This window comes from Dendrobates tinctorius, unplaced genomic scaffold, assembly GCF_039654945.1.
Source record: "Dendrobates tinctorius isolate UK_male_01 unplaced genomic scaffold, ASM3965494v1 ptg000014l, whole genome shotgun sequence".
Taxonomy (NCBI): Eukaryota; Metazoa; Chordata; class Amphibia; order Anura; family Dendrobatidae; genus Dendrobates; species Dendrobates tinctorius.
The window spans coordinates 20,207,340-20,232,971 of NW_027361682.1; the positions used below are offsets into that span (position 1 = coordinate 20,207,340).

Genomic DNA, 25,632 nt, shown 5'->3' on the forward strand with positions numbered 1-25,632 from the left:
TGAAGTATAAACGACAGGGAAGGTTGCTCGCCTGTGGCCATAAATACCCTCCCTGAGGTCAAAGAGAGGCTCAAACCATTAACCCTTCGCTTGTCAGACCAAAATTCCAGATACCATGACACCAAGGAGCTCAGAGACAGAATTGTGGCAGGTCACACATCTGGCCAAGGTTACAAAAGAATTTCTGCAGTACTCAAGGTTACTAAGAGCACAGTAGCCTCCATAATCCTTAAATGGAAGAAGTTTGGGACCACCAGAAGCCTTCCTAGAAAGTTCCGTCCAGCCAAATTGAGCAATCGTGGGAGAAGAGCCTTGGTGAGAGAAGTAAAGAAGAACCCCAAGATCACTGTGACTGAGCTCCACAGATGCAGTAGGGAGATGGGAGAAAGTTCCACAAAGTCAACTATCACTGCAGCCCTCCACCAGTCGGGGCTTTATGGCAGAGTGGCCTGAGGGAAGCCTCTCCTTAGTGCAAGACATATGAAAGCCCGCATTGAGTTTGCTAAAAGACACATGAAGGACTCCCAAACTATGAGAAATAAGATTCTCTGGTCTGATGAGACAAAGATAGAACTTTTTGGTGATAATTCTACGCGGTATGAGTGGAGAAAACCAGGCACTGTTCATCATCTGCCCAATACAATCCCAACAGTGAAAATTGATGGTGGCCATATCATACTATGGGGGTGTTTTTCAGCTGCAGGGACAGGACAACTGGTTGCAATTGAAGGAACATGAATGCAGCCAAGTGCAGACATATCCTGGATGAAAACCAGAGCTCTGGACCTCGACTTGGCCAAAGGTTCATCTTCTAACAAGTCAATGACCCTAAGCACACAGCTAAAATAACAAAGGAGTGGCTTTAGAACAACTCTGTGACCATTCTTGACTGGCCCAGCCTGAGCCGTGACCTAAACCCAATTGAGCATCTCTGGAGAGACCTGAAAAAGGCTGTTCACCAACGTTCACCATCCAACCTGATGGAACTGGAGAGGATCAAGAAGGCTCATGGCTGTAGTAGCTCAAAAGTGTGCTTCCACTCAATACTGAGCAAAGGGTCTGAATACTTATGACCATGTGATTTTTCAGTTTTTCTTCTTTAATAAATTAGCAAAAAATTTCTACATTTCTATTTTTTTTTAGTCAAAATGGGGTGCAGATTGTACATTAATGAGAAAAAATGAACTTTTTTGAATTTACCAACTGGCTGCAATGAAACAAAGAGTGAAAAACTTAAAGAGGTCTGAATACTTTCCGCACCCACTGTATATCAGCCCCAGTTACAGGAAAAGTTAGAAACAAAATGTACTGTTAAAACATCCCAAAAGGTCTTTCACAACCTTATAAGAGGGAAAGGTGCAAGAAAAGAAAAATAAACTGCACTCACTTCAATGATGGCGGAGTCGATACTTGCTTGCAATGAGATAAATCCGCTTTTCCAATATTGAAAGGGAATGCAAAACTCTGACTCTGCTGTTTCACAAAATCCTGCAAAAAGAAAATAGCTGTCCAACACTGAAAAAAACGGGCCAGTGCCAAATGAGAAACTGAGGCCCAGATTAATGATTAGTCATTGAATGCTTCCTTTACCCATGTGTGAGAGGTATTCATTGGGAAGGACGATATCGGCTGTGTGGTATCTGATATGATAGCGGAATGAGTCCTGGAAGAGAACGGCCACCGTGAGGTTCCTGCTTATGGCGTCCAGCAATTCGCTTTCATCAGCAAATTCTACAAAATTCTCTGCTGAAAGAAACAAACAAACAAAAAAGCCAGATGTGAAACGAAAGGCCGGGGAAGGACCCCGGTGACTACAACTGCCCACCATAACCAACCCTGCAATCATTGGGGCACTAAATGTCTGTAATGTATACACACTGTGTAATCTGGAAATATATTTAACATGTCATTGTGCATTCATAGGTTGTCCCTTTAAATAGCCCCGATGTGATTTATGGGAGGTAAGAGGGGTATCTTGGCGTTTCTGGACCTCAATGCTAAATCTGCAACAGAGCCACAGAGCCCTCGCCTGTCATGTACAACACTAGTGGGTCAAGAAGCATCCGGTCCGTCTGCACCCTCTATGGGTCTAAAGAGATAATAGATGAGTACAAGCACTGGACCCGAATCTGTTATTCTACAGAGAGAGGAAGAAGGTGAGCTGTGACATAGAATCATAGAATCATAGAATCGTAGAGTTGGAAGGGACCTCCTGGGCCATCTGGTCCAACCCCCTGCTCAAAGCAGGATTCGCTAAATCATCCCAGTCAGATGTCTGTCCAGCCTCTGTTTGAAGACTTCCATTGAAGGAGAACTCACCACTTCTCGTGGCAGCCTGTTCCACTCATTGATCACTCTAACTGTCAAAAAGTTTTTTCTAATATCTAATCTGTGTCTCCTCCCATTCAGTTTCATCCCATTGCTTCTAGTCTTTCCTTGTGCAAATGAGAATAAAGTTGATCCTTCTACAATGTGACATCCCTTTAGATATTTGTAGACAGCTATTAAGTCTCCTCTCAGTCTTCTCTTTTGCAAACTAAACATTCCCAAATCCTGCAACCTTTCCTCATAAGACAGGGTTTGCAGACCGGTCACCATTCTGGTCGCTCTTTTCTGAACTTGCTCCAGTTTGTTGATGTCTTTTTTAAAATGTGGTGTCCAAAACTGGACACAATATTCCAGATGAGGTCTGACCAAAGAGGAGTAGAGGGAAATAATGACTTCACGTGATCTAGACTGTATGCTTCTATTAATACATCCTAGAATTGCATTTGCCTTTTTTGCTGCTGCATCACACTGTTGACTCATATTCAGTCTGTGATCTATTAGTATACCCAAGTCTTTTTCACATGTGCTGTCACTTAGCCCTATTCCTCCCATTCTATATATGCTTTTTTCATTTTTATTGCCCAGATGTAGTACTTTGCATTTCTCCCTGTTAAAAACCATTCTGTTAGTTGCTGCCCACTTCTCCAGTTTATTTAAATCTTTTTGAATCATCTCTCTCTCTTCTCTAGTATTAGCTATCCCTCCTAGCTTTGTGTCATCAGCAAATTTAATCAGTTTACCCTCAATTCCTTCATCTAAATCGTTGATAAAGATGTTGAACAATACAGGGCCCAGGACAGAGCCCTGTGGTACCCCACTTGAGACATTCTTCCAACTGGATGTGCAGCCATTTACGACCACTCTTTGGGTCCGATCACTAAGCCAGTTATGAATCCTCCTAACAGTTGCCTTGTCCATTCCATACTTAGTCATTTTTTCAATAAGGATTGTATGAGAGACTTTGTCAAATGCTTTGCTGAAGTCAAGGTATACTATATCTACAGCATTTCCTTGATCCACCCAATCAGTGATACCGTCATAGAAGGAAATTAAGTTAGTCTGACATGACTTATTAGTTACAAACCCATGCTGACTCTGTTTAATCACTTCATTCTTATCCAGGTATTGACATATATGTTGTTTAATAATTTGTTCAAAGATCTTTCCTGGTATAGAAGTCAGACTCACCGGCCTATAGTTGCCTGGGTCCACCTTCTTCCCCTTTTTGAACATAGGAACAACATTTGCTCTTCTCCAGTCTTCTGGCACTTCTCCTGTTCTCCAAGAATTTTCAAAGATTATGGAGAGGGGTTCAAAAATTTCTTCTGCTATCTCCTTCAGTACTCTGGGGTGTAATTCATCTGGACCTGGAGACTTGAATTCATTTAGGTTAGCTAAGTGTTTCCTCACTATCTTTCTGTTTATAGATATCCTGGATTCTTCTATTCCCTTAATAGGACAGTGAATAACAGTTGATGTTACATTTCCTTTCTGAGAGAAAACAGATGCAAAATAGGAATTTAAAAGTTCAGCCTTCTCAACATCCTGTCTTACCATTTCATCATTTTCATCCTGTAAAAATCCTATAGCATCTTTGACTTTTCTTTTACTTTTGACATATCCCCAAAATCCTTTATTATTGCTTTTGACATCTCTTGCAAGCCTCAATTCATTCTCAGCTTTTGCTAATCTGATTTGTGCCCTGCAGGTTCTGCAGACAGCATTATATTCTTCTTTAGATATGCCTCCCTCTTTCCATTTTATAAACATTTTTTTCTTCCTTTTTAGCATGTGCTTAAGTTATGTGTTCATCCATCCTGGTTTCCTTAAATGCTTCCTATTCTTCCCTCTTTTCGGAATTGTTAACAACTGTGCTTTGAGAATTTCATTTTTCAAGATTTCCCATCCCTCCTGGACATTTTTGTCATTAAGGATATCCAGCCATTGGATCCCTCCAATTCTCTTTCTGAATCCCTTAAAATCTGCCTTTCTGAAATCTAACCTTGACGTCTGAGTCTTCACAGGTCTTCCGCCTCTAGTTATCCAAAATTCTAAAATAGCATGGTCGCTACCTCCTAGGGTCCCAGCCACCTATTGTGAATGGTGGATCCTGTATTATGCACTGTATATAGAGATGTTATCAGTCACTGTACAGGAAGAGGTGGGCTGTGAAATCTCCTATTGTGAATGGTGGATCCTGTGTCATCTGTATATAAGGTGTTATCAGTCATTGCATAGGAAGGGAATAAAGTGAGCTGTGACATTACCTATTGTTAATGGTGGATCCCATTTAATCTACTGTATATAAAGGCTTGATCAGTCACTGTACAGGAGGGGGAGGAGGTGAGCTGTGACCATTTATTGTGAATGGTTTATTACGTGTTATTCACTGTATTTAGAGATGTTTTCAGTTGTTGTACAGGAGGAGGAGGTGAGCTGTGACATCACCTTTTGTGACTGGCGGATCCTGTGTTATTTACTGTATATAAAGGCTTAATCAGTCACTGCACAGGAGGAGGTGGGCTGCGAGTTCTCCTATTGTGAATGGTGGATCCATGGGCGTACCCACTGTGAGGCAGGGGGGGCAGCTGCCCCCCCCAGAAACAGTGGGACGACACGCACCTATCCTGCCGCCGGCCCTTTAAATCTTCGGGCATGGCGCCGGCGGCGTTACAGGTGCGCGCAGTGACCCGGATGCAGGGTCGGATGGAATTTTTTTTTTCTTTTTGCTTAAAACCTCTCTTTCTCCAATTTCCTGAACCTTCTTTTTGCCAGTTATAAATGTTGCCAGATTTATAATCATCCATATCCCGGTTCCATTTTTTCCGCTTAGTATCTTCTAATTCCAAACAAACTTTTTCCAATTTACCATCCAATAACATTTTGTAATTACTCCACTCATCCTCTTTCAATAATCACTTGATCTCAGACTCCACAGGAGGTATCTCAGAAGTAAACCTTTTCAATTCTTGTAAAAATTCAATATTTAAAAGTATCAAATCCAAGCCATATTTGTTAGAAATCATACAAAATTTCAGACAAAAAGTAGAATCACCAGACATGAGGTTAGGACGAACATTTGAGCGTAAAACCCTTGGGATCTTCTTAGCTCTATAATATTCAGTTAAGATAATCAAATGTAACTTCAATGTCAAAGATATCTTGCACCTATTTTCATATTTTACTTTCAGATCAAACAATGATGAGTGTTCTGCCTTCTTCCATGTATGACGCTGTGTGGATTCCAGCATACGGCTTAACCTTTCATCCACTCCCAGAAACAAGACTGTATGGGTGCTTAAGTCTATTATTTATTGGGGTGATATGGACAACAATGAGAGATGATAACAGATGGTATAGTAGAACAGTAGTAGCTGATATCAGAGGTTGTTGAACACAGATATGGATGATCATGCATTATATAAGAGCTGAGCAATATAACACACACAACAGCAAAGGAGAAAGATGTCTAAAACACCTAAGGCAGTGTTTCTCAACTCCAGTCCTCAAGACCCACCAACAGGTCACGTTTTCAGGATTTCCTTAGTATTGCACAGGTGATGCTATTAATGCTTGAGCAGGTGATGAAATTATCACCTGTGCAATACTAAGGAAATCCTGAAAACTTGACCTGTTGGTGGGTCTTGAGGACTGGAGTTGAGAAACACTGACCTAAGGGTTGCAAGCTTGCACTGACTCAACAGAGGATGCTTAACTATAGGATGCTTATTAACCTTACCGGAATCCACTTGTTATACCGTAGGCAATGGTTTTGCAGAGAGCTGAGCAGGTGTGAGCTACTCAGGAGACGGCTAGAAAATGGTTACATGTTGTTGATCAGGGCAGAAAGAAGGGGCAGTTCTGAACAATTAACCATTTGGGAAACAGAAAATTCCAAACACATGAATAAAAGAGAAGGGCAACTTATGACACCTAATGGCCATAGCTGTAACAGCGCTTAAAAATATCTAGCTGCTCAGAATGGGCAGAACACTCCCCGCTAGGCATCTACCTTGCGCACTTTCCCATCCTTGCTGGGAAGAGGCCTGGTGACTAGGCCGAGTGGCCACTCATTACGATGTGACTGAGTGTCTTTGAGAAGTACCACATCGCCTGGTTGGATATTTGGGCGGTCTTTTTGCCATTTTGTCCTGGTTTGTAGAGTGGAGATATATTGCTTCTTCCATCTGTCCCAGAAGACATTGGACACGCTTTGCACTTGCCTCCATTGGCATCTGAAGAGGTCTTTATCATTAAATTCTCCGAGTGGAGCTCTCGGATTTTCTGCGTGAGTAGCAGTAAGAGCTGTCGTGTCTCTGAAATCGCTGGAGAGTGCTGACAGTTGCCTGGCATTCATGATAGCTGATACCTGGGCCAAGAGCATAGTTAAACTCTCAAGTGTGAGCCTGGTGTTCATTTGTAAGAAGATAGAGTCCAGTATCTTGTGTGCTATGCCTATCATTCTCTCCCAGGCACCTCCCATGTGCGAAGAGTGTGGTGGATTGAAAGTCCAGGTGCATCCTTGCTCGCCTAGGTACCCTTCAATGTTAGCGATGTCCAAATTGGAAGGGATCTGAAGTTCTCTTGCCGCTCCAATGAAATTCGTCCCTCGTCGGAGCGAATATGCTTCACAGGGCCTCTGATTGCGGTGAAGCATCGAAAAGCATTTAACTTGAAGTGTCCATAGACTCGATTACTTCGATATGAACAGCTCTGATGGACAGACAAGTGAATAGAACTGCCCAACACTTTGCTTCAGTTTTGGATTTCCCAGTGCGTCGAATAGCCACGGACCAAGGACCGAATACGTCTAGTCCAACATTGGTGAAGGGGGGTTCGGTACTGAGTCTGTTGGATGGAAGATTGGCCATCTTCGGATTTTGGAACGAGCCATGGAGTTTGCGACACCTAACACAGTTGAAGATGAGTTTGCTCACGCTTCTCTTTGTGCCGATTATCCATAGACCAGCCGCCCGCAGATTTCTTTCGGTGAACAAATGGCCTTGGTGTCTCACCAAGTCATGATGATGCTGAATGAGCAGGGTTGTGACATGATGACGTCCAGGAATTATTACCGGGTGTTTCTCTGAAACTGCTATCTTGACTTCTTGAAAACGGCCACCTACTCTCAGCAGCCCGTCTTGGTCAACAATTGGATCAAGCTTCTTTAGCACGCTATCTCCAGGAATAGGTTGTCCCTTGTTGAGGTTGTCTTTGACTATTTGTGTATCCATGATGTCCAGGAACATCCTATCCTCTATGGACATCGCAACCTTGTCGTCCTCCTTTGTCCTGTGGAAAACTGTACATCCCATGAGGTCTTGCTCACCTTCACAGGTGTGGTAGGTGCTGAGAAAGGGCAAGGTATTGGAGTGCTGTTTGGCAATTCCTTTACCAGCAGACTATTGTGACATGACCAGAAAAGAGATGGACGTCCATTTTCTAGTGTGCTGGTAAGCATAGAGTTGACTGTGTGCTCCTCCTAGGCAGACGTCTCCTTTGATGACCAATCCAAGGTCGAGCCTCTCTGCGTACGGAGCGTTCCCAAAGCCATTTATACACTCTCTAGTCTTGTGGACTCGTAGTATATCTCTTCCCAGGAGTAGAGCTATTGGGGTTCCTGGATCCATCTCAGGTATCAGGTGGGCTATACGCTTTAGATGGGGGTGATGTCTCGCCACCTCCCGTGAAGGTATTTCTGACCTGTTGTCAGAAATCAGGAATCTGGTTGCACTCCAGGATGGTCGGAAATGATAGGCAGGTCTGGCCATCTATTGACTACACTTTGTATTCGGTTGCTTTTCTCCCCGCCGTCTCAACGGTACCTGAACACGTCCTCAGGGTGTAGGGAGAACCAGGACCTACAATGCTGAAGTTGTCAAAGAAGATGGACCAGGCTAGAGACCTGTTACTTTGGTCATCCATGATTGCATAAATCTCGAAGGCTTTGTCTTTGAGACCTGCAGGATAGACTCGGACAAGGCAGATTTTTGAACAGGACTTTCCTCCTGAGTCCCTTACAGATCTCCGTACATTGAGAGCTGACCACAGGGGTGTCTTCGTCAGTATCCTCCTGATTCTCATCTTGCTTCTCTGCTTGCGACAACGCTCGTGGAGGTGATCCAGGGTGCAAGGCTGTATTGTGATCCGTGCTGCTGCATTCTGCACATTTCACGCTAGTTTCACAGTTCCTGGCGAAGTAAGAGGTTGTGGCACAACAGTTGAAGCAGGTTGTTCTCCTTGAGGAAACCTTTGCGATCCTCCAAAGACTTCTCCCTGAAGGCTCTGCATTTCAGTAGAGGATGCGGTTTCTTGTGTAGAGGACAATGTTTACTGACATCCTGAGGCTTGCTCTCGTCTGGAGGGGTTTTATTCACCTAATGAGTAGGGCCTGTGGAAACAATGTTAGTTTTGTGGACTGCCACGGGTGTCTTGCTGGGTTTGACAGCAGGGGCAGTGGAATATGACAGAGTAAAGTCAAAACTAGGGTCATTTCTAATTCTAGATTGTTTGGTGACAAAATCAACAAATACAGTGAAAGGAGGGAATGATACATTATTATTTTGCTTATACTGCGAACCACATGTAATCCACTTTTCTTGTTGGTTGTAAGGAAACTCCTGTACTATCGGATTGACACCATTAGTGGTGTCTAAGAATGCCAATCTGGGCAAGTCTCCTTCCTGCTGGGCAACCTGTAACTCAGTCAATAAATCACTCAGTTCTCTAAGCTTTAGATAACCTTTAGGTCTGTGATGAGCGTCAGCTTAAGCTGAGTCGTTTTTCTTTGAAGAGTGGACCCTCTGGGCCGTGGCACCCACCCACCTAGGGCGAGCTGACCTAGTGAGGAACCACCCCCTATACAGGGAGTGTCAGGGGCAAGACCAAGGGGGTGAGCCACCACGGCAGCTGTACCAGATGGCCGGCCCAGGAAGCAAGACAAGACGAGACAAGGCATTAGTTCAAGTAAACTTCATCCAGGAACACTTCAGGGTACAACAGGTGCAAAGGTGAACACACAAAGAACATAAAGCAAGATGCGTCCAAGGCTTGAGGAACTCTTCTAGGCAAAACAGGTGCAAACGTGAACACACGGAATCCATATAACGAGGTGCGTGCCAGGGCACGCCAAAGTCCAAGGCAGGGTACGAGGCATCGGAATCCGGAAGGCTGGCAAGGACTGACAGGGTCCAGGCATCTGGCTCCAAACCTCCGGCAGCGGTCAGCAGGCTTCAGAAATACGGGAGACGAACTAGGAGACAAAACAGGGTGTGTGCAAGGAGACACGCCAGGATCAGATTCACATAACGGAGACCTGCGCATGCCGAGGGGCATGCCAGGGACGGGTACAAGGGCGGAGGCATGTGCGTGCGAGGGCACGCCAGGGAGAAGCTCAGGGATGGTGGCCTGCATGTGTGAGGGCACGCCAGGGACGGGTTCAATGGCTTCGGAAACCGGGGTCCAGGCATCAACCGTCAGGGTCCAGGAATCAGGCTACGGACATCAGCTCCGGACATCAGGCCGCAGTCATCTAGGTCCGGACCTCTGGCAGTGGTCGGCAGGTTACGGAATTCGGCAGGCAAACTAGGGTTCAGAGCACAGCAAAAAGAGCAAAAGACTTTGTGCAAGAGTAGCACGAAAAAGCAAAGTGCGAGAACCAGCGTGCGTGCAAGGGAGCGTAGAGACCACGGCTGGCGGCAACGGCAGGTGGTACCGACGATGGCATAAGCAGGCGGGCACGACTAGAGGCAGCACCGCTGCGGCCACACAGACGATAACCACTATAGCACTGGATGGGGGCACGGCTGAGGCACACAGGTGAGCACGGCTAGAGGCGGCATGGCTGAGGCACACCAGGCAGGCACAGACGACCAGGCACGTGCACGGAGGTACGGAGCCACAAGGCAGGGCTAGGCAAAGATACAGGACAGAGACGCGTGCAGAAAGCACGGCAAAGCCTAGTACGAAAAGTGCAAGAGCGCACGAAGTATCAGAGACAAGGCATAGAGTAGTAGACAGGACCCTGCGCATGCAAAGGACATGCCAGGGCAAGATACAGGGCAAGGCCTGCGTGTACCGAGGAGCACACCAGGGACAGAGCACAGAACGGAGGCCTGCACCTGTAGACAGACACGTAAGGGACAGGGACAGAGTCTAGCAGCGGAGCGTAGGCCGAAGCCCAGAGCCGGGATAAGGGAGAACCTTGGGACTAGACAGGGTACAGAACGGAGCCTGCACGGTAGGAGACACGCCAGGGACAGGGCACAGAGCGAGACCTGCACGTGTAGGGAGACACGTCAGGGACCAGATACACAGAACGGACACAGAGCAAAGAAGGACTACAAGGCAAGGCAGAGCAGAGACAAAACATGGCACGAGGGACAAACACCAGACAAGACTCGAGACAAGAGACGGAATACGAGCACGGAACGTGTTCAGAGACGCACGACAGAGCAGAGTGCAAGGGCACAGAATAGAGGGAGCGACCCAGCAGACCAAGCAGCCATGCAGGGAAGCAACACAATACTCAGGCCCTGAGCAAAGGAAGGGGAGGTCTGATATAGGGCATAGCACCACCTCTTCCGGGTCAGGCTCATGGAAGAACTTCCAGTTCAGATCCTCTAGGATCACAGAGCGTGGTCACATGATCAGGGATTCAGACATGCAGAGACGATTGCAGAACCAGACAGAGCAGGATCCTAGGAAAGGTCACATGATCAGAGTTCCAGACATACTGAGAAGACTGCTGAACCAGCCTATGCTGGAGCATAGGAAGGACACATAATCAGGGGTTCTAGACATGACGAGATGATCATAGAAGGCAGAGCAGAAACGCAGGCATCTTGCAGTTCAACAGTCATGAGGTGAGTGTGCACACTGCTCTAGGGAACATGCAGGGTAGCAGACATGAGATGCACAAGCACACCGCTCCAGGGGTCACGAGGCAAAACAGACAAGGCAGACATGGCGGACATGACAGTGTCCTATCTTAGGGAAATCATCAATTCTTTTATATAAAGCAATCTCTATGACTTCTACTGTCCCATAGCATTCATCAAGTCTTTCCCACACTTTATGTAGGGCTGTGTGAGGATGCTTTACATTAATGTCTCTCATTCTTTTGGCATGCTCGGCTCCACTTTACCAGGAGATCTAACTCCTCACTAGAAGAAAGGTCCAGACCATGAATGGCACTCTGGAACAAGGCTCGCCATGACTGACAGTTCTCAGGTTTGTCAGTGAACTTTACAAGTCCTTTTGTAACCAGTTCTCGGCGGGCAAAGAACTTTGCAAAGTCCATGATGGCTCCGTCAGTGCTGGCATGAGCCGATGTGTTATAGTCATGTCTAGTGTGTGGTGTATCACCACACCTGTAAGACGCTTCTGACTCCAGATAGTCTGTGCGATACCTTGTCGGTGAAGAAGGTGTTGCTTTAAGGCGGGATGGGAGCTGTACCTTATTTTCAGTGGAACGGTAGCTGTGGTCGACATCTCTGTGCTGGACGTCTCCTCGCATATGATAGTGAAGCTCGGGGTTGGATCGCTGGTAATCAGCATGGGCTGATCAATATGATGCTTCATGGCTGTCATCCACGCCCTAATGTTGATGGACATACTCTGCGACACGCTGCACTGGATCTTGCTGCTCTAGATCTGGTCCGAGAATGCTGGTGCATCTCTCAGAATCGGGATTCTTCATAGGTTCCGGACACTCAGCCTTAGCTATTGCAGCTGCTGTCTCTTTGTCTGCCGCAAGTCTTTCTAGTTTGGCCTGCAAACGTGCTGTTTTGGCTTGCAAGCATGCAGTTTCAGCTTGCAGACGTGGGGGAAGTATCTTGATCTGCTTGTCTCAACTTTGGATGCATCTCTCGTTCGGCAAAGGAGGATCTTGCTTTGGCTGCTTCGGCCCGAGCTACAGCAGCGAGTTCTGCTATTGACGACCTGCTAGAGCTTGCCCGTGACTTCGTTTTGAGTGAGGATGTGCTTTTCTGAGACATTGTGCGTTTAGCTGAGTAAAACTGAGTATATTGGAGGGAAACTGAGTCTATGCCTGGCGGGAAAGATATAGCACTTCTTGGCGGGCTGCAGTAGCGTTCTGTGGCTGTATGGCAGCTGCTGTGATACTCGTATGTGGAGCAGTGTGGCTGTTTGCGGTCCCGTATAGTCTATGCAATCACCGCGTGTGAGCGGCGGTCCTTTACTGAGCCCTGGGCTCTTATTCCCTGTGGCTGTATGGCGGCTACTGTAATATCCGTATGCGGATCAGTTTGAGTGATAGCGGTCCCATATAGCCTGGGTTACCATCACGTGTGACCAGCGGTCCGTTTTTTACTGAGCACTGGGCTCTTGTCCCCTGCGGCTGTGTGGCGGCTGCTGTAGTGCCCGTATGTGGAGCAGATTGGGTGATAGTGGCTCCTTACAGCCTGTGTAACCACCGCCTGCGACCGGCGGTTCCGTTTTTTTACTGTTCTGCCTTCTTCCACGTATGACGCTGTGTGGATTCCAGCATACAGCTTAACCTTTTATCTACTCACAGAAACATGACTGTATGGGTGCTTAAGTCTATTATTTATTGAGGTGATATGGACAACAATTGGAAATTATAACAGATGGTATAGTAGAACAGTAGTAGATGATATCAGAGGTTGTTGAACACAGATATGGATGATTCAGTAGATTGTTGTACAAAGTGTGGATGATTCAGGTAAAAAACTACAAGATACAGATAATACAACATGTCAGTACTGGTAGACAGTATACAATACACAAATACTGGCAGGTAATAGCAATGCAGAGTATTATCACAACAGTAGCAATGATACAGGATGCTGTTATCATGCATTATATAAGAGCTGAGCAATATAACATACACAACAGCAAAGGAGAAAGATGTCTAAAACACCTAATGGTTGCAAGCTTGCACTGACTGAACAGAGGATGCTTAACTAAAGCATGGTTATAACAAACATGTAGTGAAATAACATCACAGGAGCTGAGCATGCATTGCAAACATCATGGGGGGCTGCATTATGGCTGCTAACACAGATACGTAACTCATTATTGCATTAACCTTACCGGAATCCGCTTGTTATAGTCAATGGTTTTGCAGAGAGCTGAGCAGGTGTGAGCTACTCAGGAGACGGCTGGAAAATGGTTACATGTTGTTGAGCAGGGCAGAAAGAAGGGGCGGTTCAGAACAATTAACCATTTGGGAAACAGAAAATTCCAAACACATGAATAAAAGAGAAGGGCATCTTATGACACCTAATGACCATAGCTGTAACAGCACTTAAAAATATCTAGCTGCACAGAATAGGCAGAAAAATGAGGAACGTAGCATCACCCTCCACTCCTCTAAGTATTCTCTCCTCATCTTCATTAGTAAATGCAAAAACACCAGGCTCAAAGATATTATCCATAGTTCACAACACAGCCTAAAAAAAAATAATGGCAAAAAAACAAAAAGAAAAATCAAAGCAGTGCAAATTTTCTCAGTAACAAGAAAAAAGCTGGAACAGCACCACAGCAATACCTTATATCTATCCATAGCTAGCTAGCTATATCTCTCTATCTATATCTCTCTATCTATCTATCTCTCTTTATATCTATCTATCTATCTATCTATCCATCTATCCATAGATCTATCTATTTATCCCATATATATCTATCTATCTATCCCATATCTATCTATCTATCTATCTATCCCATATCTATCTATCTATCTAAAAGACCTTGAGAAAGGTCCGCTCCCTTTCTGGACCGAAACGTCGCACTGTATGGGCACATACTGTAGCCTGATGGGCTGAATAAAACATCATCATACTGAATTTTTCAAGGCGTTCTGCTTTCATTTTTTGATGGATATTTCAAAGGTTTGGTATATGCCTGGGAGCGTGCACCCTCTTTTTTCTTGCTTTACTTGTGCTGCTTTTTCTTTTTTTCATTGTATCTACAGTTGTGGCCAAAAGTATTGACACCCCTGCAATTCTGCCAGATAATACTCAGTTTCTTCCTGAAAATGATTGCAAACACAAATTCTTTGGTATTATTATCTTCATTTAATTTGTCTTAAATGAAAAAACACAAAAAGAATTGTCCTAAAGCCAAATTGGATATAATTCCACACCAAACATAAAAAAGAGGGTGGACAAAAGTATTGGCACTGTTCGAAAAATCATGTGATGCTTCTCTAATTTGTGTAATTAACAGCACCTGTAACTTACCTGTGGCACCTAACAGGTGTTGGCAATAACTAAATCACACTTGCAGCCAGTTGACATGGATTAAAGTTGACTCAACCTCTGTCCTGTGTCCTTGCGTGTACCACACTGAGCATGGAGAAAAGAAAGAAGACCAAAGAACTGTCTGAGGACTTGAGAAACCAAATTGTGAGGAAGCATGAGCAATCTCAAGGCTACAAGTCCATCTCCAAAGACCTGAATGTTCCTGTGTCTACCGTGCGCAGTGTCATCAAGAAGTTTAAAGCCCATGGCACTGTGGCTAACCTCCCTAGATGTGGATGGAAAAGAAAAATTGACAAGAGATTTCAACGCAAGATTGTGCGGATGTTGGATAAAGAACCTCGATTAACATCCAAACAAATTCAAGCTGCCCTGCAGTCCGAGGGTACAACAGTGTCAACCCGTACTATCCGTCAGCGTCTGAAAAGGGATTGTATGGTACGAGACCCAGGAAGACCCCACTTCTTACCCCGAGATATAAAAAAGCCAGGCTGGAGTTTGCCAAAACGTACCTGAAAAAGCCTAAAACGTTTTGGAAGAATGTTCTCTGGTCAGATGAGACAAAAGTAGAGCTTTTTGGGCAAAGGCATCAACATAGAGTTTACAGGAGAAAAAAAGAGGCATTCAAAGAAAAGAACACGGTCCCTACAGTCAAACATGGCGGAGGTTCCCTGATGTTTTGGGGTTGCTTTGCTGCCTCTGGCACTGGACTGCTTGACCGTGTGCATGGCATTATGAAGTCTGAAGACTACCAACAAATTTTGCAGCATAATGTAGGGCCCAGTGTAAGAAAGCTGGGTCTCCCTCAGAGGTCATGGGTCTTCCAGCAGGACAATGACCCAAAACACACTTCAAAAAGCACTAGAAAATGGTTTGAGAGAAAGCACAGGAGACTTCTAAGGTGGCCAGCAATGAGTCCAGACCTGAATCCCATAGAACACCTGTGGAGAGATCTAAAAATGGCAGTTTGGAGAAGGCACCCTTCTAATATCAGGGACCTGGAGCAGCTTGCCAAAGAAGAATGGTCTAAAATTCCAGCAGAGCATTTTAAGAAACTCATTGATGGTTACCGGAAGCGGTTGGTCTCAGTTATTTTGGCTAAAGGTTGTGCAACCAAGTATTAGGCTGAGGGTGCCAATACTTTTGTCTGGCCCATTTTTGGAGTTGTGTGAAATGATCAATGTTTTGCTTTTTGCTTCATTCTCTTTTGTGTTTTTTCATTTAAGACAAATTAAATGAAGATAATAATACCAAAGAATTTGTGTTTGCAATCATTTTCAGGAAGAAACTGAGTATTATCTGACAGAATTGCAGGGATGTCAATACTTTTGGCCACAAGTGTATCTATCTATCCCATATCTATCTATTTATCCCATATCTATCTATCTATCTATCTATCTATCTATCTATCTATCTATCTATCTATCTATCTATCTATCTATCTCTATCTATTTATCTAGCTATCTATCCATAGATCTATCTATCTATTTATCCCATATCTATTTCTATCTATCGCTATCTACTGTATATCTATCTATATCTATAGCATTATACCCTATGAGGGGTGCAGCATTATACCCTATGAGGGGGGCAACATTATACTCTATTAAGGGGGCAGCATTGTACCCTATGAGGGACTGCATTATATTCTATGGAGGGCTATATTATATTCTATGAAGGGACTATATTCTATGAGATGGCTGCATTATATTCTATGAGGGGGCTGCATTATACCCTATGAGGGGGCAGTATTATACCCTATGAGGGGGGGCAGTATTATACCCTATGAGGGGGCAGCATTATACTCTATGAGGGGGGCAACATTGTACCCTATGAGGGACTGCATTATATTCTATGGAGGGCTATATTATATTCTATGAGGGGGCTATATTCTATGAGATGGCTGCATTATATTCTATGAGGGGGCTGCATTACATTCTATGAGGGGTCCACATTATATTCTATGAGGGGGGCTGCATTATACTTTATGAGGGGGCTGCTTTATATTCTATGAGGGAGGCTACCCCAACTCCTGCTACATAATTAAGATTTGTACTACCTTATATTATGCCCGGATATTAGCGTGTTTTACCACACAATTGGTGGTCTTGTATTTATTTCTATGTAGCTACTTAGTGGACCCCAAGAATGATTTTCTCTGGTGGGCCCAAGGTGTTCCAGTCCGACGCTGCCTGGGTGCCCTGTACATGATAGGGTTTTAATAAGAACACCTGACGTTGAACGTCAAGACATTCTTTGTGGGCGGAGAGATAGTGCTCTGCTCTCCCGTCTCCCACCCCTGGCTGCAGCGCGCCAAAGAACCTGAACCTGAATGCATCAGGTCAGTGACTCAGGCATTCGGAGGAGCGTACCCGTGCGCTCCTGAGGCAATCGCTACAGTGTCAGACAGGACAAGTGCTGAGCTGGGGCTGGGCTGATGTATACAGGGGCTGGGGGCCTGGGCTAATGTATACAGGGGCTGGGGCCTGGTCTGATGTGTACAGGGACTGGGGGCTGGCATATACAGGGGCTGGGGGGAGCTGTCTGGGCTGATGTATATACAGGGGCTAGGGCTGGATGTGGCTGGGCTGATGTATACAGGGGCTGGCTGTGGCTGATGTATACAGGGGCTGGGGGCTGGCTGGGGCTGATATATACAGGGGCTGGCTGGGCTGATGTATACAGGGGCTGGGGGCTGGCTGGGATGATGTATACAGGGGTGGGGGCCTGGGGCTGGGATGATGTATACAGGGGCTGACTGGGCTGATGTATATACAGGGGCTGGGGCTGGCTGTGGCTGAGCTGATATATACAGGGGCTGGCTGTGGCTGGGCTGATGTATGCGGGGGCTGGCTGGGCTGATTTATACAGGGTCTGGGGGCTGGCTGTGGCTGGGCTGATGTATATACAGGGGCTCGGGCTGGCTGTGGCTGGGCTGATGTATACAGGGGCTAGGGGCTGGCTGGGCTGATGTATACAGGGGCTGGGGGTTGGCTGGACTGATGTATACAGGGGCTGGGGCCTGGGGCTGGGATGATGTATACATGGGCTGAGGGCTGGCTGGGCTGATGTATATACAGGGGCTAGGGCTGGATGTGGCTGGGCTGATGTATACAGGGGCTGGCTGTGGCTGATGTATACAGGGGCTGGGGGCTGGCTGGGGCTGATATATACAGGGGCTGGCTGGGCTGATGTATACAGGGGCTGGGGGCTGGCTGGGATGATGTATACAGGGGCGGGGGCCTGGGGCTGGGATGATGTATACAGGGGCTGGCTGGGCTGATATATATACAGGGGCTGGGGCTGGCTGTGGCTGAGCTGATATATACAGGGGCTGGCTGTGGCTGGGCTGATGTATGCGGGGGCTGGCTGGGCTGATTTATACAGGGTCTGGGGGCTGGCTGTGGCTGGGCTGATGTATATACAGGGGCTGGGGGCTGACTGGGCTGATGTATATACAGGGGCTCGGGCTGGCTGTGGCTGGGCTGATGTATACAGGGGCTAGGGGCTGGCTGGGCTGATGTATACAGGGGCTGGGGGTTGGCTGGACTGATGTATACAGGGGCTGGGGCCTGGGGCTGGGATGATGTATACATGGGCTGAGGGCTGGCTGGGCTGATGTATATACAGGGGCTGAGGCTGGCTGTGGCTGGGTTGATGTATACAGGGGCTGGCTGGGCTGATGTATACAGGGGCTGGCTGTGGCTGGGCTGATGTATACAGGGGCTGGGGGTGGCTGGGCTGATGTATACAGGGTCTGGCTGTGGCTGGGCTGATGTATATACAGGGGCTCGGACTGGCTGTGGCTGGGCTGATGTATACAGTGGCTGGGGGCTGGCTGGACTGATGTATATACAGGGGCTGGCTGGGCTGATGTATACAGGGGCTGGCTGGGCTGATGTATATACAGGGGCTGGCTGGGCTGATGTATATACAGGGGCTGGCTGTGGCTGCGCTGATGTATATACAGGTGGTGCTAGGCTCAGTGGGCTGGGGCTGGACCTGGTGATGATGTATATACAAGTGGTGCTGGGCTCAGTGGGCTGGGGCTGGACCTGGTGATGATATATATACAGGTGGTGCTGGGCTCAGTGGGCTGGGGCTGGACCTGGTGATGATATATACTGGGCTCAGTGGGCTGGGCTGGGACTGGTGATGATGAATATACAGGTGCTGGGCTTAGTGGGCTGGGGCTGGTGATGATGTATGTACAGGTGCTGGGCTCAGTGGGCTGGGGCTGGTGATGATGTATATACAGGTGCTGGGCTCAGTGGGCTGGGGCTAGTGATAATATAAGATAAGATAATCCTTTAATCATCCCACCATGGGGAAATTCAGAGCATTACAGCAGCAAGGCAGGAACAAGTACAGATACAGATGCATAAAGGCATTACATTGACAGTAGGTAGGTACATATACGTAAAAAAAAATGATGTATATACGGGTATGGGGCTCATTATACTGTATGGAAAAGTTTCATTCACCTTTTTCATTCTAAAATTTTACAACCTGAACGACCATGGCTTGCCCCCCCCAGTTTTGATCCTGGGTACGCCCATGGGTGGATCCTGTATTATCTACTGTATATAGAGGTGTTATCAGTAATAGTACAGGAGGAGGAGGTGTGCTGTCACATTACATATTGTGAATGGTTTATCATGTGTTATTCACTGTGTATATGGAGATGTTATCAGGAGGGAGGAGGTGAGCTGTAACCTCACCTATTTTGAATGGTGGATCCTGTGTTATCTACTGTACAGTATACAGAGATGTTGTCAGTCATTGTAATCCTGTTTGTGATAATGAAATGACCCACTGACTTGTATGTGAATGTGTTGTGGGCATGCTCAATAATCTGTGCAGAAGTCACTGTGCTAGAAGGGGGAGAAAGTGATATGTGACCATCAACTATTGTGAATGGTTGATCCTGTATTATCTATATTCAGGGAATTTGATGATGGCAAAGAAATTATACATATTACAAGGTTAATGATCAGAGTAAACACTGCAAAATTTCAGGACGTTTTTACTATTATTTTAAAAAATAGATAATTATTTAGAAAATTAAATATAAAAAATCACCAAAATATGTTTAACTATCATAAAACAATAAGTTACTTTCTGATGAGAAATTTTCTTATACGGTATCTTTGGACATTGGCTTTGAGGTCTCATAGCAATACATCTGCTGGGTCCTACTGAGCATTACATGCCTTTTATAGCCGCTCTCCGTTCTATGTAGGACCTTTATATCACTGCGGTGTTACCTATACTAACAGTGAGAAGACGAAAGATTAATGTGTATGATATAAATGGGTTCTTCACATAGACAAGACCAGTATTGTCCAATTTCCTAATATTATGCAGTATATAGTATAGGCGATAGAACAAATGTAGTATAAGCAATCATAGGTTTGAGTCCCAGAGGGCTAAAAAATAAAGTAAAAAACATACAAAATTTTAAATTACCCATCTTTTCCATGCTCAAAAATCAAGAAATAAAAAATATATAATCATGTTCGATATCGCCCTGTACTTAAAGTCCGATCTATGAATATATAAAATTAGAAACCACATGTTAAACACTGAACAGAAAAAGAAACAATATCAAAAAGCCAGGTATGTGTTTTTTGATCGCTGCACTTCAACAAAAATGTCAAATGTGCCACAAAATGGTACCAATAGAAAATGTCATCTCGGAGAATAAAAAAAACATGCCCTCATACACACAAATGGTAAAACAAAGCAATTTTTTTTTACCAGGTTCTGAATTTTTTGTAACCACTAAAACACTAAAAACAAAATTCAAGTTTGGTATCGCTGTAAAGATGAACAGTTTAAAAATAAAATTAGAAAAACATGGTGGAATTGTATTTTTTTCACCATTTCACTCCACTTGGATTATTGTCTACCTGTTTTTCAGCACATTACATGGTAATGGTGTCTTTCACATCTACAACTCGCCACCACAAAAAAAAAAACCTTATATGTCGATTTAGACACAAAGATAAAAAATGGTTTGGCTCCTGGAAGAAGGGAAGGAAAAATCAAACTCACAAAGACAAAAAAAAAAAAAAAAAATCGGACAGTCATGAAATGGTTAAATATATTATTGTGTCATTCTATATTTATTAAAGTGATAAAAATAAGAAAACCCCTTTAAGACTATGTCCTCCTAAAATAATAAAATGTTGGAAAACAAAATTTTCTCTGTCATCTGCCCAGTTGTTAATAATCCAGAGGTTGCTTGGTTAGGTCTGTTTCTACGGAAGCTTGGTGACAGTCCATGGTCTAAGTTTCCATGGTTACTACCATGGCTGCCTCTGAAGTGATGACATCACTCTACACCAGCTGCAGAGGATGACTTTGGAGCTTGGTGTTTATGACATCACAGCTTGGTCATAATGATGTTTGGAACAGACGTAAAGGGGAATTCAAACGGAGGAGCCATATTGTCTGGACGCTTTGGAGAGAATGGACCCGGCCAAGCAGCTACTTCTGGACTCCAGTCTCACTCTTGTGTCTCACACCTTCATGTATGTGAAGATGCTCGTGCAGGTGGGACACAAACCGCTGCCTCCAACATTGGCCAGAAACCTTTAGGGATGTCAGATGTACCGGCTCCCGGGATTTATGACATATGGCAGACACATGATCAACACGGATGGAAAGAGAGGACTGGATACTGGCTAATAAAACTGGTCCAACAACTGGAGCTGATGAGAAAAAATCTGCTCATCCATTCTCCAGGAACCATCTTGACGATGGCTGTCTATACTTCAGTCATCGTTAGTATCCATTGCTTCCATGTCATCGTGCTGCGGATATAACTCGATCAGGACTCCCGTCTGCATGGATGAACAACGTGGCAGTTTACCTCATCCCCAAATACTCATTGCAAATTGGATTCGTAGCCCATATATTGTCTTGCCCATATGCTATAGATCAGCAATGGTGAACCTATGGCACGTGTGCCAGAGAGGGCACGCAGAGCCCTCTCAGCTGGAACGTGGCATCGCCCTATCCTTGTTCCGGAGCTCCGAGCTGCAGCTTCCTGCCTCACACATTGAGTGGCGTGGCCGCGGCTGGATGACATCATCATTCAGCTCCGCAGCCGCTGTGCCAGTGAGAGGAAGGAAGAAGCCGGCGCCCGGAGAGGCGAGTGTGGCTGCTGTGCCAGTAGAGCTGCTGTGGTGTGTGTGCCAGTGAAGCTATAGTGGTGTGTGTGTGTCTCAATGATGGGGAGAGGGCCAATGATGGGAGTGATGGGGAGAGGGCCAATGATGGGGAGAGGGCCAATAATGGGAGTGATGGGGAGAGGGACAATGATGGGAGTGATGGTGAGGGGGCCAATGAAGGGAGTGATGGGGAGAGCGCCAATGAAAGGAGTGATGGGGAGAGGGTCAATGAAGGGAGTGATGGGGAGAAGGCCAATGATGGCGGTGATGGGGAGAGGGACGATGATGGAGTGATGGGGAGAAGGCATTAATGAGGATGGAGGAGAGGGCAATGATGGGGTGATGGGGAGGAGGAAATGATGGAGGTGGTGGAATGGGCAATTTCTACATTGCTACATGAAGAGGATCATGATGGGGAATATTACTACAAGAAGGGGATTATGATGGGGCATTTCTACATGAAGGGGATCATGATGGGGCATATTACTACAAGAAGGGGACAATGATGGGGCATATTACTACAAGAAAAGGATCTTGATGGGGCATATTTCTGCATGAAGGGGATCATGATGGGGCACATTTCTACATGAAGGGGATCATGATGGGGCATATTTCTGCATGAAGCGGATCTTGATGGGGCATATTTCTACATGAAGGGAATCATGATGGGGCATTTGGCACGTGTTGGTATTTCATCATAAATAATTGGGTTTTAGGTTGCAGTTTGGGCACTCGGTCTCAGAAAGGTTCGCCATCACTGCTATAGATCATAGACTGACTGCAGCAAACGCCTCAGAGACTGTAAAAAGCTCATCACAGAGCTCAGCATATATTGTTCTTCAGGCAGGTGCCTACGCTGGCCCATATATTGTCTTGTCCATATGTTGTAGACCATGGACAGACCACAGCAAACGCCTCCTACACTGGAAAAAGCTCAGCACAGAGCCCAGCTTATATCGGTGGAGTAGACCGCTCTTCTAGCAGTTGCCTGCTGTAAGAAGCCATTTCAGTATAGAGGAGAAGGATGGCCCCAGGGTAATCAATCAATCAAATTTATTATCGCCAAGTACATATTACATATATACAAGGAATTCTTTGTGGCAAAGAGGCAACATAATATATAACAACAGATACAACAAGTAACATCTAACAAGACAGATACAGTATATAGTCTACACATGACGATTTAATTGTTGAACAGAGAGTGGATAGAAGCTGTTCATATGGCGGTTGGTGCTGCATTTGGGGACTCTGAAGCGACGTACTGAAGGGAGTAGTTGGAATGAGGAGTGTCCCGGGTGAGAGGGATCAGATGAAATTTTCAATGCGTGGGATCGAATACTATTATCATAAAGATCCTGGATTTTAGGCAGGGGGGAACCTATAATTCTCTCTGCTGTTCTGAAAGTCCTTTGTAAGCGGAGTTTGTCATGCGCAGTGGCTCCCCCATACCAGACTATCAGAGAGGAACAAATCACAGATCTGATGACAGCATTAAAGAATAAGATCAGCAGATTCTTAGACAAACCATATCTTTTCAGCTGATGCAGGAAGAACATCCTCTGTTGTGTTTTTCTTATAACAGCATCCACGTTTTTCCCCCATTTAAGATCATGAGAGATGATAACACCAAGGAATTTGGTCTCTGTGACCCTAAGAACCACTTCGTCATGGATGTAGATTGGAAGTATCTCATGTTGATCTTTCCTAAAATCCACAACCATCTCAGCAGTTTTTTTAGTGTTGAGTACAAGATTATTGGCTTTACACCAGTCACATATTCTTTCCACCTCACTCCGATACAAGTCTTCAGCATTTCCCCTGATGAGACCAATCAGTGTCATATCATCGGCAAATTTCAAGATTTTTACTGAGTCTGCTGAAGAGATGCAATCATTCGTATAGAGAGAAAACAGTAACGGGGACAAAACACACCCCTGAGGTGCCCCGATGTTTGTGACCAAGGTGTCCGAAGTGAATGGTCCAACTTTTACACTCTGTAACCTGGCTGTCAGGAAGTTATAAATCCACAAGCATAAGTTGAGAGAGACTCCAAGAGCTACCATTTTCTTATGAAGTAAATTCGGATCAATGGTATTGAACACTGAGCTAAAGTCCATGAAAAGAATCCGGACATATGAGTGCAGTTCATCTGTATGATCCAAAATGTACTTCAGTGCCAGATTGATAGTGTCGTTTGCCGAACGATTCTCCTTATAGGCAAACTGAAGCGGGTCCCATAGCTTCTGCGTGAATTTTATCAGGTGGGACATCATAATTCTTTCGAAGACTTTCATAGCTACAGATGTGAGTGCTACTGGTCTATAGTCGTTCAAATCAGAGGATCCCACTTTCTTGGGGACAGGGATAATTGTGGAATTTTTCCAGCACTGAGGTACAACGCACTCTTTCAGTGACACATTGTATATATTTGTCAGTATAGGGGCAAGCTGGGTAGCACATACTTTCAGACACATTGGAGATACACCATCAGGGCCAGGTGCCTTTTTGACCTTAAGTCCCTTCAGGATGCGTATCACCTCTGCCTCGGAGATCACTACTTGGGTGTTGCACAATGAATGATCTTTATATGAACAGACTGAGGAGCTTAGAGATGAATAGCCACTGTGTGTAGAGCTTGCCTCAAATCTGCAGTAGAATTCATTTAACTCTGCTGCCAGACTTCTGCTGGGGTTCACTATAGTGGGGTGGCTTTTATAATTGGTGACCTCTCTTAATCCTCTCCATGCAGATCTAGTATCTTTTGATGAGAACCTTTCCTCCAGAATCTTTGCATACTCGTGTTTGGCTAACTTGTTCTCTTTAGATAGTGAGTTCCTAAGTTTCTTGAATTCAGTAATATCGCCTGCTTTATAAGCCTCCTCTTTTCTCTTACGTATCAACCTGACTTTATTTGTAAACCACAGCTTGTTGTTTCCCCGAAAGTGGACAGATTTGGATGGAATAAACGTGTCTTCACAAAAACGGATATATGAGGACACTGCATCAACCCATTCATCCAGACCCGAGCATGTTTCCTGGAATACCTCCCAGTCCGTGCATTCAAAGCATGCTTGTAGTTGCAATTTTGCCTCCTCAGACCATGTCTTCTTTGTATAAACTGTAGGTTTGGATGTTTTCAACCTTTGCCTGTAGGCTGGAATTAAATGAATTAGACAATGATCTGAAAAACCCACTGCTGCTCTCCTCACTGCCCTGTAGGCCCCTTTTATGACTGTATAGCAGTGATCAAGCGTATTGTTCTCTCTCGTGAAGCAGTTTATATGTTGAGTAAATTTGGGGAGATCCAGGTTGAGTTTTCCTTTGTTAAAGTCCCCCATTACGATCACAAATGCTTCTGGAGATCCTTTCTCCCATTCTGATATTTTGCAAGCTAATTCACCAATAGCAGCTTTAACAGATGCTTGAGGGGGAATATATACTGCAACCAGAACCATAGATGAAAACTCTCTTGGAGAGTAAAAAGGTCTACAATTGAGTGCAAGGTACTCTAGATCTGGAGAGCAACCTTTTCCCAGTATGTTAACATCACAGCACCAGCTAGTGTTGATGTAGAGACATACCCCACCCCCTCTTTGTTTACCTGAAGCTACACAATCACGGTCAGCTCTGTAGATAACAAAACCAGGTAGATCCAGACTACAATCAGGGATGGTCTCATTCAACCAGGTCTCAGTAAAACAAAGAGCAGCTGAATTGGCCATATCAGATCTCATGTTACAAAGTAAGTTCAGATCCTCCATTTTGTTAGATAAGGAACGGACATTAGCCAAGTGGAGTGAAGGAAGAGCTGTTCTGAACCCTCTCCTCCGAAGGCGTGCCAGGACGCCTCCTCTCCTACCTCTCTTGCAGTACACCTCCAC

The 25,632-nt window shown here is 45.2% G+C and overlaps 1 protein-coding gene across 2 annotated transcripts in view; it reads right to left on the bottom strand.

The window, feature by feature from the left end:
* Window positions 1-25,632, bottom strand: part of LOC141072763 (ABC-type organic anion transporter ABCA8-like) — a 313,983-nt gene that overhangs the window by 263,176 nt on the left and 25,175 nt on the right. The window contains exons 4-5 of one of the 2 annotated variants that reach the window (XM_073559970.1): window positions 1,591-1,743; window positions 1,388-1,488 (exon numbers count right to left, since the gene is read on the bottom strand). In XM_073559970.1, the coding sequence (XP_073416071.1) occupies window positions 1,388-1,488; window positions 1,591-1,743 (254 nt within the window). Of the gene's footprint in view, window positions 1-1,387; window positions 1,489-1,590; window positions 1,747-25,632 lie in introns of both variants that reach the window. The other variant, XM_073559969.1, reaches the window with a different exon arrangement.